Source organism: Penicillium vulpinum, assembly GCF_028829585.1.
Source record: "Penicillium vulpinum strain IBT 29486 chromosome Unknown utg000001l_segment0_segment0, whole genome shotgun sequence".
NCBI lineage: Eukaryota > Fungi > Ascomycota > Eurotiomycetes > Eurotiales > Aspergillaceae > Penicillium > Penicillium vulpinum.
Genome location: NW_026643241.1, coordinates 4,167,210 through 4,183,631, shown reverse-complemented (window position 1 = coordinate 4,183,631; position 16,422 = coordinate 4,167,210). Strand labels below are relative to the sequence as shown.

The following is a 16,422-nucleotide window of genomic DNA, read 5'->3' as shown; positions in this document are numbered from 1 at the left end:
TTGGTTGCAAAACGATCATAAAAGCATGCGAGGCCACCCAATTGATATAAAATTGCATACCAACGTTTTATTGGCCTTTCGCATCGCCCGTAATAATAAGTATCCGCATGCTGTCTATTCTCGGAGTCAAGAATTGAAAGTCGCCGAGCACCTAGTTAGCATCATAATATCAATCCCACCGATAGTCGTCCCATCCTCCAATTGCTGTTTCTTTGTTTTTCTTTCTCTTCCATCTGATTACAACCTTTATCATTGTATACTTACACGATGTACAAGATCTTTTCGTCAGACTTCTTCAATTTTGAGTTCCTGAGAATTCTGGGGAACGCCGGCTGTTTGGGGGCCGAAAGTGGCGAGTGTCTTGTTGCACGCGCTCAGATTAAGGATGGAGACCCTGAGAGCTGGTATAGAGCCTGGACAGAGCAGGCTGATAAAGCTATCGCCCTAGCAGAAGAAGCCCGAGCCAGTGATGACAACGTGGGTGCCTCGTGGGCGTATCTGCGCGCCGCCAACTATTATCGAGCGAGTGAATTCTTCCTGCATTGCAATCCTGAGGACCCTCGCCTGCTCTCTGCTATCACAAAAAGTGTCAAGGCATTTGATACAGGGTCCCAATTCCTCGACGGCGAGGTAAAGATTCTCAGCATTCCTTATGAGAATGGGGCATCGCTGCCAGGACGGTTGTTCCTCCCTGCCAAGAGAGGCCCTCGACCCCTCCCACTAATTGTTCAAACGGGTGGCTTTGATTCGACACAGGAGGAACTATACTTCTATGGTCCAGCAGGAGCGTTGCCTCGAGGATATGCTGTGTTGACGTTCGAGGGACCCGGTCAAGGAATTGTCCTGCGACGGGACGGTCTCCACTTCCGACCAGACTGGGAGAAGGTGACCAGCAAGGTGTTGGATCTTGTTGAACATGAGTTAGCAGGCCTGTATAACCTCGACATGAATCGGATTGCGGTCCAGGGGGCGTCGTTGGGTGGCTATCTCGCCCTCCGCGCAGCAGCGGATCCCCGGGTGCGGGCCTGCATCTCGTGCGACGGATGCTACGACCTCTTCGACATTACACGCAGCCGTATGCCAGATTGGTTCATTAATGGCTGGATGAGTGGATGGCTAAGCGATGGCTTTTTCAATGGGGTCGTGGGCTTCTTGTCGGCGACTAACTTCCAACTCCGGTGGGAGTTCGGACATAGCCAGTGGATCTACGGTGTCGATACCCCGGCTAATGTCATGCGCATGATGCAGAAATTTACATTGAAAGGGGATAAGGGCGGGGACTATCTATCACAGCTCAAGTGCAGCACGCTCGTTACCGGGGCTGGCGATACCTTCTACTTCACTCCGGACATCAATGCCCAGCGGATCTTCGATCAGCTAGGCCACCTCCCTGACAACCGTAAGCAATTGTGGATTGGAAAGGGGGCCGATGGGGGTGGTTTACAGGCTAAGATTGGTTCGATTGCGTTGATGCATCAAAAGATGTTTGCTTGGTTGGATGAGCAGTTTGGGAAGCCGTGATGATGACCCCAGGTCACGTTGATCTTCCATAAGCCTGAAATTTAGATAGTACAAGGCCATTCAACTTTCATAGAATCTACAAACCTCTTAGGACAACGAACGAATGTCATTGAGATAATGGAAATTTCGGTGGTACGCATTTTATTAGGTATATGTTAGACTCACAATCAAGGCGTACCATAATATCAAGCACGAGCAAACGAAATGGGGGGCAGCGGGGGCTGCATAACAAGTCGCCGAACATATATCAAGAATCTATACCTCTATGTATAAACACCGGTCGCTCCTGCGTTTTATTTAGCCCCCTTCCACTTTCCATCTACCTCGAGTATCGGGTAGAGAAATATCCAGCAATGGCCTACATCGGTAAATTATACTCGTACATGCCCAATGCGCGGGTCTTGAAGGTACAGTTACTCAACAGTTCGGAGCATTTTTATTTGCCCCATCCACCGCTGACCTGTCTCAGATCCAAGCTGCCGCACGACTCAACAACGTCAGCCTCGACATCCCTACCGACTTCCAATTCGGCATCACCAACAAGACGCCCGAGTTCCGAGCCAAATTCCCCGCGGGAAAGGTGCCGGCTTTTGAAGCAGCTGATGATGGACCCTATATCGCTGAGTCTGACGCCATTGCGCAGTTCGTCGCAAGCTCCGGACCCCAGGCTACCATTTTGCTAGGTTCCACAGCCGTGGAGCAAGCACAAATTCGTCAGTGGATCTGCTTCGCTGAGAATGAAGTCTACGGGCATATGTTATCTGTCGTTCTCTGGCGCGTTGGGTACCAACCCTACAATCCGGATAATGAGACGAGGGGTGGGAAGGCGCTTCGGGATGCTCTGGAGATCGTTGAGACACACTTGAGTCGAGAGAAAGGCTTCCTAGTGTGTGGAAGACTGACTTTGGCGGATCTGAGCCTAGCATCTGCACTGTATTGGGCTTTTATGCATTACTTGGATGAGCAGCTTAGGGGCGAGATTCCTCAAACAGTACAATGGTATAAGCGGACTATTGAAGAGGAGGGGGTTAGGGAGGTGTTTGGGGAGCCGAATCTTGTAAGTGTGAGGCGGATGCCGGAGGAATTTGTTGCGTAAGAATTGAAAGGGAGTTAAGAAGTACTGATCCCATTTATTGAAAGGTACATAGTATGTAGACTTATGTTCATTTGAGCCAAGGCATAATCATCTCTTCTCATACAAGATAATATATTCACTTGTGGTATTCCGTGAACTTTCTTTAACTATGTTCCTTTGAATGCTTCACTCGAAATTTGATATTCCAACTGCAAACCAGGCCCATGAAGCGAGATCGACTGTCCACGTGTATATACGAAGGAGGATCAGCCAGCCCTCGAGGTCCTTTGTGGATAAGCCATATTACGTATCCTCGACCATAGCGTGGACTTTAGGCACAGTCGTGGGCACGAAAATGAATGAGGTGACTAGCGGCCAATAGTGTGCCACCAGTATTACCAGTATACTAAGCTAGGCAGGCCGAGCTACCTAATCCCGATTGTTACCCCATTAAGATATTATATCTGCCTCCAGTTAGGGTTAGCGCGAGAAGGAAGCACGCGTACGGTATTGGGACCGAAGAAGACGCGGAAATAAGATGTGGCAGAAATTTATTACTTCGGGTGCGGTAGTCGGAGCAGAGGAAGATATTAGGAGAAAGTCCTGTTCCTGATTGAGCCAGTACTAGAGCATGCAGGTTGAGGTGATAAGTGGGGCGGTCCACAGGAGTTTACATGAGTAAAAAATGAGTCCGGGTGTCATGATGGTCGAAATAGGGGCAGATGGCGAGAAAAATCACAGACGAAGCAGAAGGGTTGCACTGGTAGCGAAAGTGTCAAGTGATACCGTGGTTTTGGAGGATTGAGGTGATGTTGAATAAAGATGCTACATGATTTCGGATATAAGGAACGGCGTACAGGCTGGTAATTGGTCGGAGGATCAATAGTGGCTTGATAGATCATATATGGAGAACGATCGCCATTGAAGGGTCATTCCGTACTCTGATGCGAGGCGCTACTAGTAGTATTGTAACCCTGTACTCCGTACACGGAGTACATATTCGTTGAACTGATGGCATGACATTTGAAAATTACCCTCGGGTGTGAAGTTGAAAAGGGGAAAATACCTCTCGGCGAATTTCCTCTCTACGGGGATAGACAAAGGAGAAAAACGCCGATATAGATAACATAAGGCAAAAACGCCAGCCAAGACCGACTTAGTCTAGTTTTACTATTCTCGTTCCTTTAAGCTATTGTCCCGGTCTTGTTCTTGATTTCCTAGTGTATGCTCCATCACCACACACCATGGCGGCATCGGAAAAGGACGCAGAAACCACTACCACGCCAGCCGCGGCCATGCCAGACGAGGCCACGCCAGACAGCAATTCTTCATCAAAAAAAGACTTGCGATTCTGGCTCGTCTTTCTGTCTATAAGTATGGCCACTTTCTTGGCCGCCTTGGATACCTCCATCATCTCGACTGCCCTGCCGACAATTTCGGCGGAGTTGGGATCCGGAGAGCTGTATATCTGGGTCATAAACACCTACCTGCTCTCCTCGACTGTCTTCTCGGCCGTATTTGGCCAGGCATCTAATATCTTTGGGCGCCGACCGATGACTGCCGCAGCTGTGGTAATATTCGCCGTAGGCAGCGCGGTGGCCGGGGCGGCACACAGCACGGGAATGTTACTTGCAGGACGCACAATCCAGGGTATTGGAGGCGGAGGCATCGCTACCATGTCGGAGGTGGTCATCTGCGACATGGTGTCTCTACGCGAACGAGGTATGTATGCCGGTATCATCGGGGCCGTCTGGGCCGTGGCGGCTGTCATAGGCCCTATCATTGGTGGCGGATTCGCGCAGGGTGTATCCTGGCGCTGGATATTCTACCTCAACTTGCCTATTTCCGGAGTGGCATTGGTTCTGATCTTGACACTATTGAATCTGCGCAATCCCCGCAAAAGCACTAGTATGAGAGAGCGCCTGCTTAGCGTGGACTGGGTAGGCAACACTCTGCTCACGCTAGGCGTCACTTCCGTTCTGCTCTCACTCACCTGGGCCGGTACGACGAATCCCTGGTCATCATGGCGAACAATTGTTCCCTTAGTGCTGGGGTTAGTGGGATTGGGTGGCTTCATGGCATACGAGGCCACGCCCTGGGTCAAAGAGCCCACAATGCCTATCCATCTCTTTGCCAACCGCAGCGCCGCCGCACTCTTCGCAATCAGTTTTGTGCACAGCATGATGCTTTTCTGGATCTGTTACTTTATGCCCGTGTACTTCCAGGCCGTGCGCGATGCCTCGCCTACCCGGTCCGCCGTCATGCTGTTCCCCATCGCCACCACTACAGCACCTGCGGGAATTTTGGCAGGTGGTATGATCACGAAGACAGGCAAATACCGCGTCTGGCATTTCTCTGGGTTTCTGCTTATGACGCTGGGATGTGGTCTGTTTACCCTGCTCGATGAGAACTCATCGACAGGCCGATGGACTGGATTCCAGATTCTATTCGGAGTTGGTACGGGCGTCGTTTTCACCAGCGTGCTGCCGCCAATCTTGGCCTGCTTGGACGAGTCGGACGTGGCCACTGCCACAGCAACGTGGACCTTTCTCCGCAACTTCGGCTCCATCTGGGGCACTGCAATCCCAGCGGCTGTGTTCAACACTCGGGCAAATGATATGTTAAGTTCCATCGCTAACAAACAGGCTCAGGCCTTGCTTGTAAATGGGGGCGCCTATGAACATGCCACTAAGGCGTTTATGGAAACCTTCCGCGGCGATCCCAGCCTACTCGCCGCCATCAAACATCTTTATGTGGTTAGTCTGAAAGAAGTGTGGCAGGTGTCCATAGCCTTCAGTGGGGTGGGCTTCCTCCTTGCGTTCCTGGTGCGGTCGTATACCCTGCGCGACCAGCTCAACACCGAGTATGGATTGAATACAGAGAAAACAGCTTCTCCGGAGGCCCCGAACCCGGATCCGAATATTTGAAAGGGGCGGCGCTCATGTACCGTGCCTTCATTTAAGCGACTCCTCTAAATATGATCTGTTAGAATATCCAGATGGAGTGGGAGACCAATCAAAATATAGAAGTGATCCAAGGATGAGGCGAATACCAGCTGATATTACGAATTGAGCCCAAAAGGCTCATCAAATCTCCTGCAGGGAAAGCCCTCATAGAGTAGAATGAAGATAATCACTGCCATAAAAACCCCCATACCGGATCAGCTCGAGAAGCCGCCGAATGAGTGAAAAATTCACCGACAGTGGATCAGGCCAGGTAAAGCCTTAAACATGGAGCTTAGCCACGTGTCTAGAAGTTTTCCGATGTACCAAAATTCTCTACTCCGTAGTAGGAAACACACGGGCCATGGATTTCACCACCTTCCACAACATCATCGCAGGCGAGCGGCGGAGTTCGTCAACTGAGTATTCAGGCACTTCACCTACTACCTTATTGTCGCTCTGGCCTGCACCGGTGGCATCTTCGGACGATGTTGACGATGCAGTGGCTGCAGCCCAGGCGGCTTTCCCATCATGGGCGGCCAAGTCTTACGTTGAGCGTACGCGGTTGTTAGATCGGTTCGCCGATCGCTACCTCGAGCTTGCCGATGAATTTACCAAGTTGCTACAGGTGGAGACTGGACGGAGTGTATGTTTTGCCCAGATTCTTCGCTAACACTCCGAGAATCATATTGGATGTTGACTGAGGTCGGTGGGTTTGTAGACCCAGGCATCGGCGATTGAAGTGATATGGGCGGCTAACTGGCTGCGATACCCTGGTAAGTTCTGGTTTATAAGGGATGAAGGATAGTCTAACCAAGGAAGCCCAATATACACTTCCGGAAAAGCGTCACGAGGATGATGAGAAAACCGTGCTTATCAAATACGAGCCTCTGGGGACTGTGGCTGCCATTTGCCCGTGGAATTGTAAGCTGTCATAGGTTCCAAAGTTGTCCCTAGGGTTAACTGTGGTTTGTGTGCTAATCTGTATAATTGGGATGAGTAGTTCCCTTGATGCTAGGTTTGTTCATTACACTTTCTTGTTGTCTTTAATACTGACTAAGGTAGCCATTGGTAAGATCGCCCAGGCCGTTGCAACGGGCAACTGTGTCATCGTCAAACCATCGTGAGTTTTAAGCCTGCTATTTCCAAGTCATCAGTCGGTTAACAGGAGTCGAGGCCCTTCACACCCTACTCTGCCCTGAAGCTGGTCGAACTAGCACAGGAGATTTTTCCGGCCTCGGTGATTCAAGCGCTGGGGGGCGATGACCAACTTGGTCCGTGTCTGGTGAAACATCCTGGTATTCATAAAGTCTCGTTCACAGGGTCCTCTGCCACCGGCAAGAGGGTAATGCGAGCATGTGCCGATACGCTCAAGAGACTAACACTAGAATTGTGATCACCCTATCTATCATTGATAGTAAACTGTAGACTAATCTACCTTGTCTAGGGCTGGTAACAATGTATCCATTATACTTGATGACGTGGACGTCGAACAAACTGCCCTTCAGACTGCACACGCCCTCTGGTTCAATGCCGGACAGGTGTGTCTCAATGCTCGGAGACTCTTCATCCACGAATCTATCTATGAACCTTTTGTCCAGGCATTGGTCGCCGCCACAAATGCACTAGGTGGTGATCTAGCCTCAAACGTTGGACCTATCCAAAACGAAATGCAGTTTCAACGCATCAAAAGCTGCCTAGAAAACTGCCGGAATGAGGGATATCGATTTGGCACGGGCGAGAATCACAAGGCTGTTGGACTGTTTGTTCACCCCGTCATCATCGACAATCCGCCCAATGAAGCGTCGGTCATGCAGGACGAATATTTTGGTGGGAATTTCCTTTCATGCGCTGGTTATCATGGATATTTCGCTTATACACAACTAGGACCTGTTGTTTCATGCAAACCATTCTCATCTCTGGACAATGTGGTGGACTTCGCCAATCAGACAAAAAGTGGCTTGGATGCAATTATTTGGAGCAAAGATATTGATTTGGCTGAGAGTGTCGCTGTCCGCCTGGATGTCGGCAGTGTGTTCATCAATGGGCCTCCAAAGCCGGATCCTTTTGTGCCTTTTGGAGGCCATAAGCAAAGTGGAATTGGAGTGGAGTATGGATTGGAGGGTTTGCTGGGGTGCTGTCAGATTAAGACGATTCATCGGTATAAATAGATATAATGAGAGTTTGGTAATGCATATATCTGAGTCTTTGCTCCATCTGTTCGATTGAGCTTATTTGGCCGAGCGTCCTTTTACATCCGTCATCTGTGTCTCTTGCAATATATAAAAGCACAAATAAGGCCTAGAATCCTCGGCAGCAGCAAGACAGGTGGGGTGGCTATAAGCCAACAAGATGTGCGGCAATTGGTGATTTTCCGAAGCCTGACTGGGCTGATGGTGTCGGCGACTTTTAGAGACTCCACACAGAGAGATTATTGCACCACTTGCTCGAATAGAGGACAAATTTTATGTACACAGTAGGACGTTTATATTTAGATAAGTACTATTCTTCCGTGTAAGGCAATTGTCTCCATCACTACCGATTTGTCCTCAAAATGAACACCAACAACGGCACCACGACGTACCATGTCGCGACGCATACCCAAGAGGAGTCTCTTTGGGACTACTTGACTTTCAAAAATATTGTAGTCACAGTTATCCTGTTTACTCTCATAATTCCAAAGGTTTTGCAGGTAAGGAAACCTATGAATGATGCTGCCGAAGCATGACTGACTGGCCAGCGCAGTTGATCCAGAGGGTGTTTTCGCCCCTCCAAAAGGTCCCTGGTTCTTTTGTACACAAGATAACATCATGGCCACTGAAAATATCTATCACCAAAGGTGAAAGGTAACGTCTTTCACACCAGTATTCTATGATTATGGTTCTTATGATGAACAGCCACCACTTTACCGTCAACCGGCATAAAAAATACGGCCCCGTCGCCGTTCTCGCTCCGGGTATGATCTCAGTTTCTGATGCCCATGAAATCAAACGCATTATTCAAACGGAGGACTGGCCCAAGTCCGAAGCCGTGTATGGCAACTTCCGCCAGGATCCCGACCGCCCAACTCTCATCGCTTACACCGACAAAAAGGCGTACTCACAACGCAAGCGCCTAATCTCGTCCATGTTCGGTCTCCGCTATATTCGCAGCATGCAGCCATCTATGTTGGACTGCATCACGGTACTAGTCAAGCAGTTGGAAGCTCGATGCCAAAGCGCCGGTGACGGCATAGTGAAAGTCGACATGCAGCATCTCATCCAAAGCTTGGCAGTCGACATCATCGGCATCACCACCTTTGGCCAGAGTTTTAATGTTGTCGATAATGGGTCTCACCCCTTACCGGATCGACTCAAGCAGGGTCTCAAGCTCTCTGGTCTCCTACAATTCATGCCCTGGATCCGCAGCATCCCTTTTCTCCCCACACGCGACCCGTACGTGAACAGTTTTACAGCTGGTGTTGTCGATAACCGACGGTCGCTACTTAAAGGAGAGGGAAAAGCACCCCAAGACCTGCTCCAGAAGCTTGTCGAGGCGTCGGACAATGAGATCGCGTCGGAATTCCGCCTTTCGGATGTCCAGGACGAATCTGTGATCTTACTAGCAGCAGGCAGTGAAACCACTGCAAATGCGGAGCTCTTCACCCTCATGATGCTAATAAGGAACCCCGACAAAATGGCCAAACTGTACAACGAGATTGACTCCTGGTATCCCGCCAATGATAGCCGCCCTACCGACTGCGAATACAGCTTTACAGGCATGACATATCTGCAGGCGTGCATTGACGAGGCGATGCGTCTTGTGCCAGCTCAGGCAACAGGAAGTCCACGTCAGTGTCCCACTGATCAAACCATCCTCGGATACCGGATCCCTAAGGGGACGACTGTTTTCCCTGTTACACAGCAGGTGCAGTTGGATGAGACGTGGTGGCCGAATGCTACCGAGTATCTGCCTGAGCGATGGCTCAAAACAAATGAAGAGGAGAAGCCGTACTGGCCGTTCTCAGCGGGGAGTCGTGTGTGCATTGGCAAGCATTTTGCTTTGCAAGAGATGCATTTGACGCTTGTGTCGCTTCTGAGGAGGTTCAAGTTTGCGTATATTCCGGGGCAGGATGAGTCGACTCATTTTAGAATTGCACAACAGATGAAGGCGCCGCAGTACATGATGAAGGTGGAGAAGAGGTGAAGGGATAGTTAGTCATTGTGTATAGTTATCAATGGAGCATAGTATGTGGAAATGTTTATGAATAGATACATTTGCCACTTGATTCTAGTGATAGCAGATATGCCGTAGCTATAAAAATTCTCATAGATACTAGCACATTCCGGCCTTTGTTTTTAAAAATGATCCTTCCGCAATGTTACTTTTGAACAAGAGATATAGATGTTTGCTACCATTTTTCACTACGAGAGTCTAACCTGTACAAGGAATGCTCTATATCTAATTATTCCAACAGCACTAGATACTGCCGTTATTTTGTCATTTGTGAAATTTCCATCAGCCAAGAATACTCAATTTCTTCTAGTAGTGACGTTGAGTAGACCTCCGCAAAGCCCACAAAGCCCAAAGCCCAACCCGCCCCAACCCACTAATGGGCTGGGGCTTGGGGCCGGCCCATAGCCCACCGGTGGGCTATGGGCCCAAAAGCACCAAACAATACAAATGTTCCGAAAAACGTGACTTTTTTAATTACTATACATATAGACCCCGTTTCTCGCCTTTATCTAGGGGTGATATTTTATTATTCTAATTGATATATAGTAAATTAATAGTGAAATATATTAATCACGTTTGAAAACGCGAGAAGACGCGCGGTTTAGAAATTTTATAAATTATAGAGTTTCACCAGGAAAGTGGTAGTGCTCCTATATACATAGATCTAAAATATATATCTGATATCAAAGCATACATTGACCTTTTTTCGACCTCCACTGGTTGGATTTTATTTAAAACTAGAGTATACACTTATATAGTAACTGCAACTATATCTTCCAAATTTAAAGTCTATACAATTAGTAGAAGGGTCAGAATACAGCGATTACAAGATCCTAGTTGAACCCCCTTAATGGGCTATAATGGGGGCCTTATGGGCCCCCACGAATGGGCTGTGAGTTGGGTTGGGCTTTGAAGGTTAAGCCCATAGCCCACTGCTGGTTGGGCCTTGGGCCCGAGGTCCGGGCCCATTTATGGGCTTTGCGGAGGTCTAACGTTGAGTGTACTAGTACTATTGTAGAAAAGTTGAACTGCCATAAATGGTTAGTGATTACCCAAATAGGCCTAGTCAGATGTTACACTGAATCTCGCCGGAAGTCGCCGTATACTAACAAAATCCGCCGCGAGTGGAGACCGTATACATCAGATCTATCATGGCATCAATAATGTATGACACTTCCAGTATAGTGCCTACTATCAGACACCAAACATGGCGTCCGACAAGACTCTCGCCAACAATGTTCCCATGCAAGGCAATGGCTTCTACAGCTCAAACTCAGCACTCCAGTATGCGGCCATGCTGAATGCACTTCCATTACTGTCTGCTTCAGTAATCCAGAAGAACACCAATGAGGGTAAAATGCAAAAGCGCCATCTGGCTGCCATTGAATATGGCTCTGCGCATGGCAATAACTCGTACGTTTATTCCGTCGAGACAAGCCCTGCACACAACCAGGACGCTAAATAATATTTTCAGTGAACTTCCGATGAAAGAAATTATAAAACTCACCGAGCAAAGCACAGACGTGCAGCTTCACTTCAACGATCGCCCTGAGAATGACTTCACGACGCTATCGCGAAATGTCACAGGGTTCCAGTGGCCGACAGAGGGAACTAGACGGGTATTCACCTCCATGGTGCCCCAGTCATTTTATGAACCCGTGGTTCCCCCGTTATCCGTTGATATCGGATTCTCTCTGGCCTGTCTGCACCATTTGGATCATGTCGATCCTCGTCCGGAAGGCCGGAGCCCCGTCGACCCAGAACGTCAGATCGCCTTGCGGCACCAAGCAAAGAAAGATCTCCGTCGCTTCCTGAATCTACGCGCTGAGGAATTTGCTCCTGGCGGCTCACTTGTTCTCTCATTTGTCAGCAAGGCATCAACAGGAGAGGAGAACTATCCCGGTCCTGTCGATGCGTGCCGCTCAGCTCTCATAGATATGGTCAAAGAGGGCTTGATTCCCCTAGAGGTTGCGGGAGAATTTGAAGTGCCGACGTATAATCGGACTTTGGAGGATGTTCGGGAATCCCTTGAAGAGGTGAAGGGAGAATGGGCAGCCGAGGAGGTATACGAAAAGAAGGTTCTGCATCCTGCGGTAGAGGAGTTTGCAGCAAAGAAACAGGCCCATCCCCAGGATATTGACGCCCATCGAATCAATTATGGAAACACCGTGATTGATTGGCTGATGGCTGTTGTTGGGGGATATTTTGATAAGATGCTCCGTCTTGGCTTGGGTGAGAATTACAGTAAGGCTAATGGAGAGCTATTGCTGGGTGAGTGGGTCAAGAGAACCAAAGATAAGTTCTTGGAGAAACACGATGTTGAGGATGTTTACTGCTGGTTTATCTATGTGCGTCTGACGCGGCTTGAGGGACAATAGATGTGATTTTTGTGTTTTACTTGTGCATACAGGCAGATAGATAGACACAGTCAGGAAAAGGACCTTCAGCTCACATTCGAGCTGGGTAGTAAGCTGAGATATTCTACGAGACTCTATTGGAACCTCCGACAAATTTGAATATATTTACACAGTTAGGCTATAGTTCTTAAAGTCCACCCATCCGATGGAGATCGTCACCGGGAAAGTCGCCGATACTCAACTCGCATATATATTGGTCAGTTTATCGCGAGTCGTTTCGTCTAGTAATTTTTCTATTCATATATCTGCATAAAATAAGCAGATACCAAGAGAAAATGGTGCGAATTGCTTTAGCTGGAGGACATGGCGGACTTGGGCGGGAAATTTTGGACGTACTAGCTGCAAGTGGGCAACATGAAATTCTTATCCTCTCTCGCCGGGTGAGACCGACCTCTATAATGTCTCCATAGCAGACATGACTAACCGAGCGACTCTCAGGACAAACCAGCCGATGAAACGAGAGAGATGGTGGGCTGGGCAAGGGTGGATTACAACGACAAGGAACAGCTAGTGCAGGCGCTGCAAGACATCCACACCGTTTTGTCCTTTATTGTCGTTGCACAGGACAAGGGGAATGTTTCACAGCGTAACCTGATTGATGCCTGTGTTATAGCTGGGGTGAAACGATTCGCCCCGAGTGAGTGGGCAGGGTATGAACATAGCCCTAAGTAAGAAGCATCCGAATATGAAATAACACAACCTCCAGTGCGAGCACCGACGGTCTTCCCTGGTACGCTGGAAAGACAGCAGTCCATCAATACTTGCAGGAAATCAACCGAGAACAAAAGGTAGTTGAATCTAATCTAACAAAAGAGTGCTTGAATGCTTCCGAGTTAGGATAATGATACTAGACCTAGGTCCTGGAGTACTGCTGTTTCCGCCCAGGCGTGCTAACTAACTATCTGGCTTACCCCCAGAAAACTACCAAGCACCTAGAGACCTGGGGAATTCATGTGGATATGCAGAACCGACGGGCCATTCTCCTTGCCGACGGGAAGAATCCAGGGTACCTATCTCTCACGACTGTCGAAGATGTTGCAAATGTCGTGGCCAAAGCCGTCCTGTACGAGGGCCAATGGCCAGAGGTTGGAGGTATTCGTGGGGATGAATTGTCTATGACTGACCTGGTGGCACTTGGGGAGAAGGTCCGAGGTAAGAAATGTATCAAATAAGTCAAGGCTCAGATCACTAATAAGGGTTTCGACAACTACATAGGCGGCAGCTTCTCGGTGGAAAAAATAAAATCAGTACACGCGCGCATGGGGCGGTTAACGGCCTCCTGGGCTCCCGAGATGGGCCACACTGTTGTCTCTGAAGGGATGCGAGAAGCAGCAGCCAAAATCTTTACGGCAAAGACTATTCTGTCCATCTATCAGGCCACCTGGAGGGTCTCGGATGAATGGAATCAATTACTTCCAGATCATAAGTTTACTTCCGTGGGGGCCTTTTTGCAGGAATGGTGGTCTGATAAATAATTCAGCTCAAGGTGTTCAATATTGTGGGCGCAATGGGGGCCGACTGCTACGGCAGGATCTATCTATAGGCTTGAAATTGGCCGACCCCTTTCAAAGCTTTTTCACTGGGTATTCGGTGCTTTTATCGAGTAGCTTCTATTAAGATGTCAAAAGGAATCCTTAGAATTGAAAATTATCAACTACTTTACTACCTAGACGATTAAATACCCTGTAGCACGATGTATTTTCTTTTCGCCTTCTTGGTCCTCTGCCTGGCTGCCATAGGGTATTCACACCCGTCAGGTCCATCCGCGTCCCGCCCGGTCTCCATTCCGGCTTTCTGGACAACATACGGATACGTCTTCAATATTACCGTTGGCACGCCTCCACAACAACTTGCTGTCCTAAGTGATTGGACATGGGTATCACTTTTCACAAGATCCGGACGGTGCAATGACGTGTACGATGTCTCGCGCTGTGTAACCGAAGGACAAGAGTACTTTGACGAGAAAAAGTCCACCACTTTCAAAAACACAACGCTTGGATCATTCACCTGGCCCAATACAGCCTTTGCGCCCGACTTCACCGTTGACTATGGCCGTGATTCGGTGTGTACAGGCACTCTGTGTACCAAGCGTACCATCCTCCAGCTATCCGACTTTCCCTACGACGGCGACATCATCCCAATCCAAGAATTTGGAGGCATCTATGGTCTAGCGCCAGTAACCCCCCATGCCGACCCCCGATTTGTGCCCCACTTCTACCAAGCCTGGAAGCGCGGCGAGACCAGCCCGCGGGTGGGCTGGAACTCATGCGCAAAGCTCTCTTCCTCCCAGCCCTGTCTGGACGGAGACGCTAAATATGTTTTCGGCGGATCCGATACCACCTTGTATAACCAGTCCGAACTGACATGGTTCCGCACCAAGAACACATCATACATTACCGCCACCAAATCACTGTACTATCCCCAGCCTAATGATCTTTGGGCTACGCGCTGGACTGGCGGGTGGATTGCAACGCAGGATGGGAACTGGTCCCGCAACTATGCCGTGGACTTCACTAATGTGGGCCATGACAAAAAGGCTATTACCACTACGGCCATGGCTATTTTGGATGAAGGGTCTGAGGGCCTGGGAACAGCCTTGTCAGCGGATGCGTATGCGCAGATGGTTCAAATGACCTCGGCTTCACCCGCGAGTAATGAAACTATCGCTGCGATCCGCAGCCAGGGAACCTCCAGCGGTACAGGCACACAGCAGCAGCCGTGGTATCTAGTCAACTGTACCAATACGGCGCATTTCCCGTCTATTGTCTACGAGCTGGATGGTCGGGCCAATTATACTGTTGGGCCTGAAGATTACATCCAGAAGTTGTATGCTACGGGAGAGTGTTATCTGAATATCAATATATGGCCGTATGTTGATCAGAAGGGAAATTGGAAAAAAGGGAATTCGAAGGTGTTGCTGCTGGGGCTGGGCTTTTTGCAAAAGTTGTACGTCGTTTTCGATTATGAAAAGTCGAAATTTGGTTTGGCACCGTTGAAGGCGCAGTAGACCAAGGTCAGGAGATGCTTTGTTACTATCCGATTATACATATACTCTAGGTCTTTCAAGGTCGGCGGTCCTAAAACTGCTGATTTATCTTAATAAAATACCCTCCGTGGATTGTTTATCACTGTGCTAGCTAGTCATTTTATTTAAGTTGACAATTCTGGGCTGCGCTATGTTAAAAAGATACAAGTAAGGAACTATGCAGCATGTAGTAAATCTATATAGGTAATTCTAAAAGGTTGATTCGTAGATCAATCACTATATTTAGTAAAATATGCGTAAGTTTCAGATATATACAAGCATAGTAGGTAATACCCCTATATTAGGGATACTATATTTGTTCGAATACATATTTTGAACAACAAGGAATATAATATATTGGCACGGGCCAGACCACTCAGCCCCATTGGATATACGACTTCTCGCCTTAGGTAAATTAATCAGGAGAATGTTCGTCAAGAAAGCTCAACAGGAATGCAAGTATCACATCATACTAACAGATCGGTTGGGGCAACAACGGATTTACGGATAAAGATCGACAGGAATCCCTATAAGTGTCAGACCATACTGGCAGATCAGTCGGGCTACTTGGCCAATCATGTCAGCATTGAGAGGGTGGAGACGAAGGGAAGGAATGAGCAGAGAAGCGCGAGTTTTCCTTATCGTCCACGTTGTCTTATGTTTTCCCGTGCCCAAACCTTTTGTGATTGGGCTTACGTTGCTCCAGTTGTGTTGTCAAATGGCTCGCAAGTTATGTTCCATCTACGTATTTTTTCATAAAATTTGGGGCCAATGTCGGCTCGGACCGAGGGGACGGTAGGCCCAGTGGGGAGACCTGCCCACCTGGCGGCCATGTGCGGGTCCGCACGGCCCCGGGGGCTGATTTGGCTTAGAATTATTACCCCCCGGGCTAAATCAGAAACCCCCTAGATCTCTATGTACGGTTATTTTTTAAGGTATAGAATCCATGTTTAGAAAACAGGTTGGGATCGTTTATATCCATACTGGCGATCCAAAATCTACTCTAATTTGACCTCTATACAGGGCGCTTTCTACTTCTAGCTCTTGCGCTATGACGTTGGGGACTCCAACCTCGCCCCTTGAGGTTCGGAACGACATTAAAATCCGCTCTACCTTTACTGTGGGTAAATTAGAGGAGCCAACCCGCCAACTTAGGTTAGTTCAAGCCCTGTGAGTGAAGGATTGCCTCAAAAGCGTAACAGCCAGGATTCGTACTTTTCCGCTAAT

General features: G+C 48.6%; 8 protein-coding genes across 8 annotated transcripts; all 8 read left to right on the top strand.

Annotated features, from left to right (window-relative positions):
- Window positions 1–267: 267 nt before the first annotated feature.
- Window positions 268–1,521, top strand: psoB (hydrolase psoB; the record flags this gene model as incomplete). The annotated part of the gene is made up of 1 exon (XM_057249215.1): window positions 268–1,521. The coding sequence occupies one exon, from the start codon at window positions 268–270 to the stop codon at window positions 1,519–1,521; it is 1,254 nt and encodes a 417-aa protein (XP_057113647.1).
- A 353-nt stretch (window positions 1,522–1,874) lies between these two features.
- On the top strand, window positions 1,875–2,617 carry N7479_001517 (glutathione S-transferase family protein; the record flags this gene model as incomplete). The annotated part of the gene is made up of 2 exons (XM_057249214.1): window positions 1,875–1,928; window positions 1,991–2,617. 2 exons carry the CDS (start codon window positions 1,875–1,877, stop codon window positions 2,615–2,617), a joined length of 681 nt encoding a protein of 226 aa, XP_057113646.1.
- Window positions 2,618–3,840: 1,223 nt separating this feature from the next.
- Window positions 3,841–5,523, top strand: N7479_001516 (MFS general substrate transporter; the record flags this gene model as incomplete). The annotated part of the gene is made up of 1 exon (XM_057249213.1): window positions 3,841–5,523. One exon carries the CDS (start codon window positions 3,841–3,843, stop codon window positions 5,521–5,523), a length of 1,683 nt encoding a protein of 560 aa, XP_057113645.1.
- Window positions 5,524–5,902: 379 nt separating this feature from the next.
- On the top strand, window positions 5,903–7,709 carry N7479_001515 (aldehyde dehydrogenase; the record flags this gene model as incomplete). Its single annotated transcript, XM_057249212.1, is given in 6 exon segments — window positions 5,903–6,184; window positions 6,260–6,314; window positions 6,334–6,462; window positions 6,604–6,661; window positions 6,715–6,930; window positions 6,986–7,709. The coding sequence occupies 6 exon segments, from the start codon at window positions 5,903–5,905 to the stop codon at window positions 7,707–7,709; spliced, it is 1,464 nt and encodes a 487-aa protein (XP_057113644.1).
- Window positions 7,710–8,092: 383 nt separating this feature from the next.
- N7479_001514 (cytochrome P450) lies at window positions 8,093–9,723 on the top strand (the record flags this gene model as incomplete). The annotated part of the gene is made up of 3 exons (XM_057249211.1): window positions 8,093–8,230; window positions 8,284–8,384; window positions 8,436–9,723. 3 exons carry the CDS (start codon window positions 8,093–8,095, stop codon window positions 9,721–9,723), a joined length of 1,527 nt encoding a protein of 508 aa, XP_057113643.1.
- Window positions 9,724–10,960: 1,237 nt separating this feature from the next.
- N7479_001513 (uncharacterized protein) lies at window positions 10,961–12,131 on the top strand (the record flags this gene model as incomplete). The annotated part of the gene is made up of 2 exons (XM_057249210.1): window positions 10,961–11,166; window positions 11,207–12,131. The coding sequence occupies 2 exons, from the start codon at window positions 10,961–10,963 to the stop codon at window positions 12,129–12,131; spliced, it is 1,131 nt and encodes a 376-aa protein (XP_057113642.1).
- A 314-nt stretch (window positions 12,132–12,445) lies between these two features.
- N7479_001512 (NAD(P)-binding protein) lies at window positions 12,446–13,645 on the top strand (the record flags this gene model as incomplete). Its single annotated transcript, XM_057249209.1, has 5 exons — window positions 12,446–12,550; window positions 12,609–12,820; window positions 12,877–12,958; window positions 13,088–13,322; window positions 13,344–13,645. 5 exons carry the CDS (start codon window positions 12,446–12,448, stop codon window positions 13,643–13,645), a joined length of 936 nt encoding a protein of 311 aa, XP_057113641.1.
- A 218-nt stretch (window positions 13,646–13,863) lies between these two features.
- Window positions 13,864–15,177, top strand: N7479_001511 (aspartic peptidase domain-containing protein; the record flags this gene model as incomplete). Its single annotated transcript, XM_057249208.1, has 1 exon — window positions 13,864–15,177. The coding sequence occupies one exon, from the start codon at window positions 13,864–13,866 to the stop codon at window positions 15,175–15,177; it is 1,314 nt and encodes a 437-aa protein (XP_057113640.1).
- Between the last annotated feature and the right edge of the window lie 1,245 nt (window positions 15,178–16,422).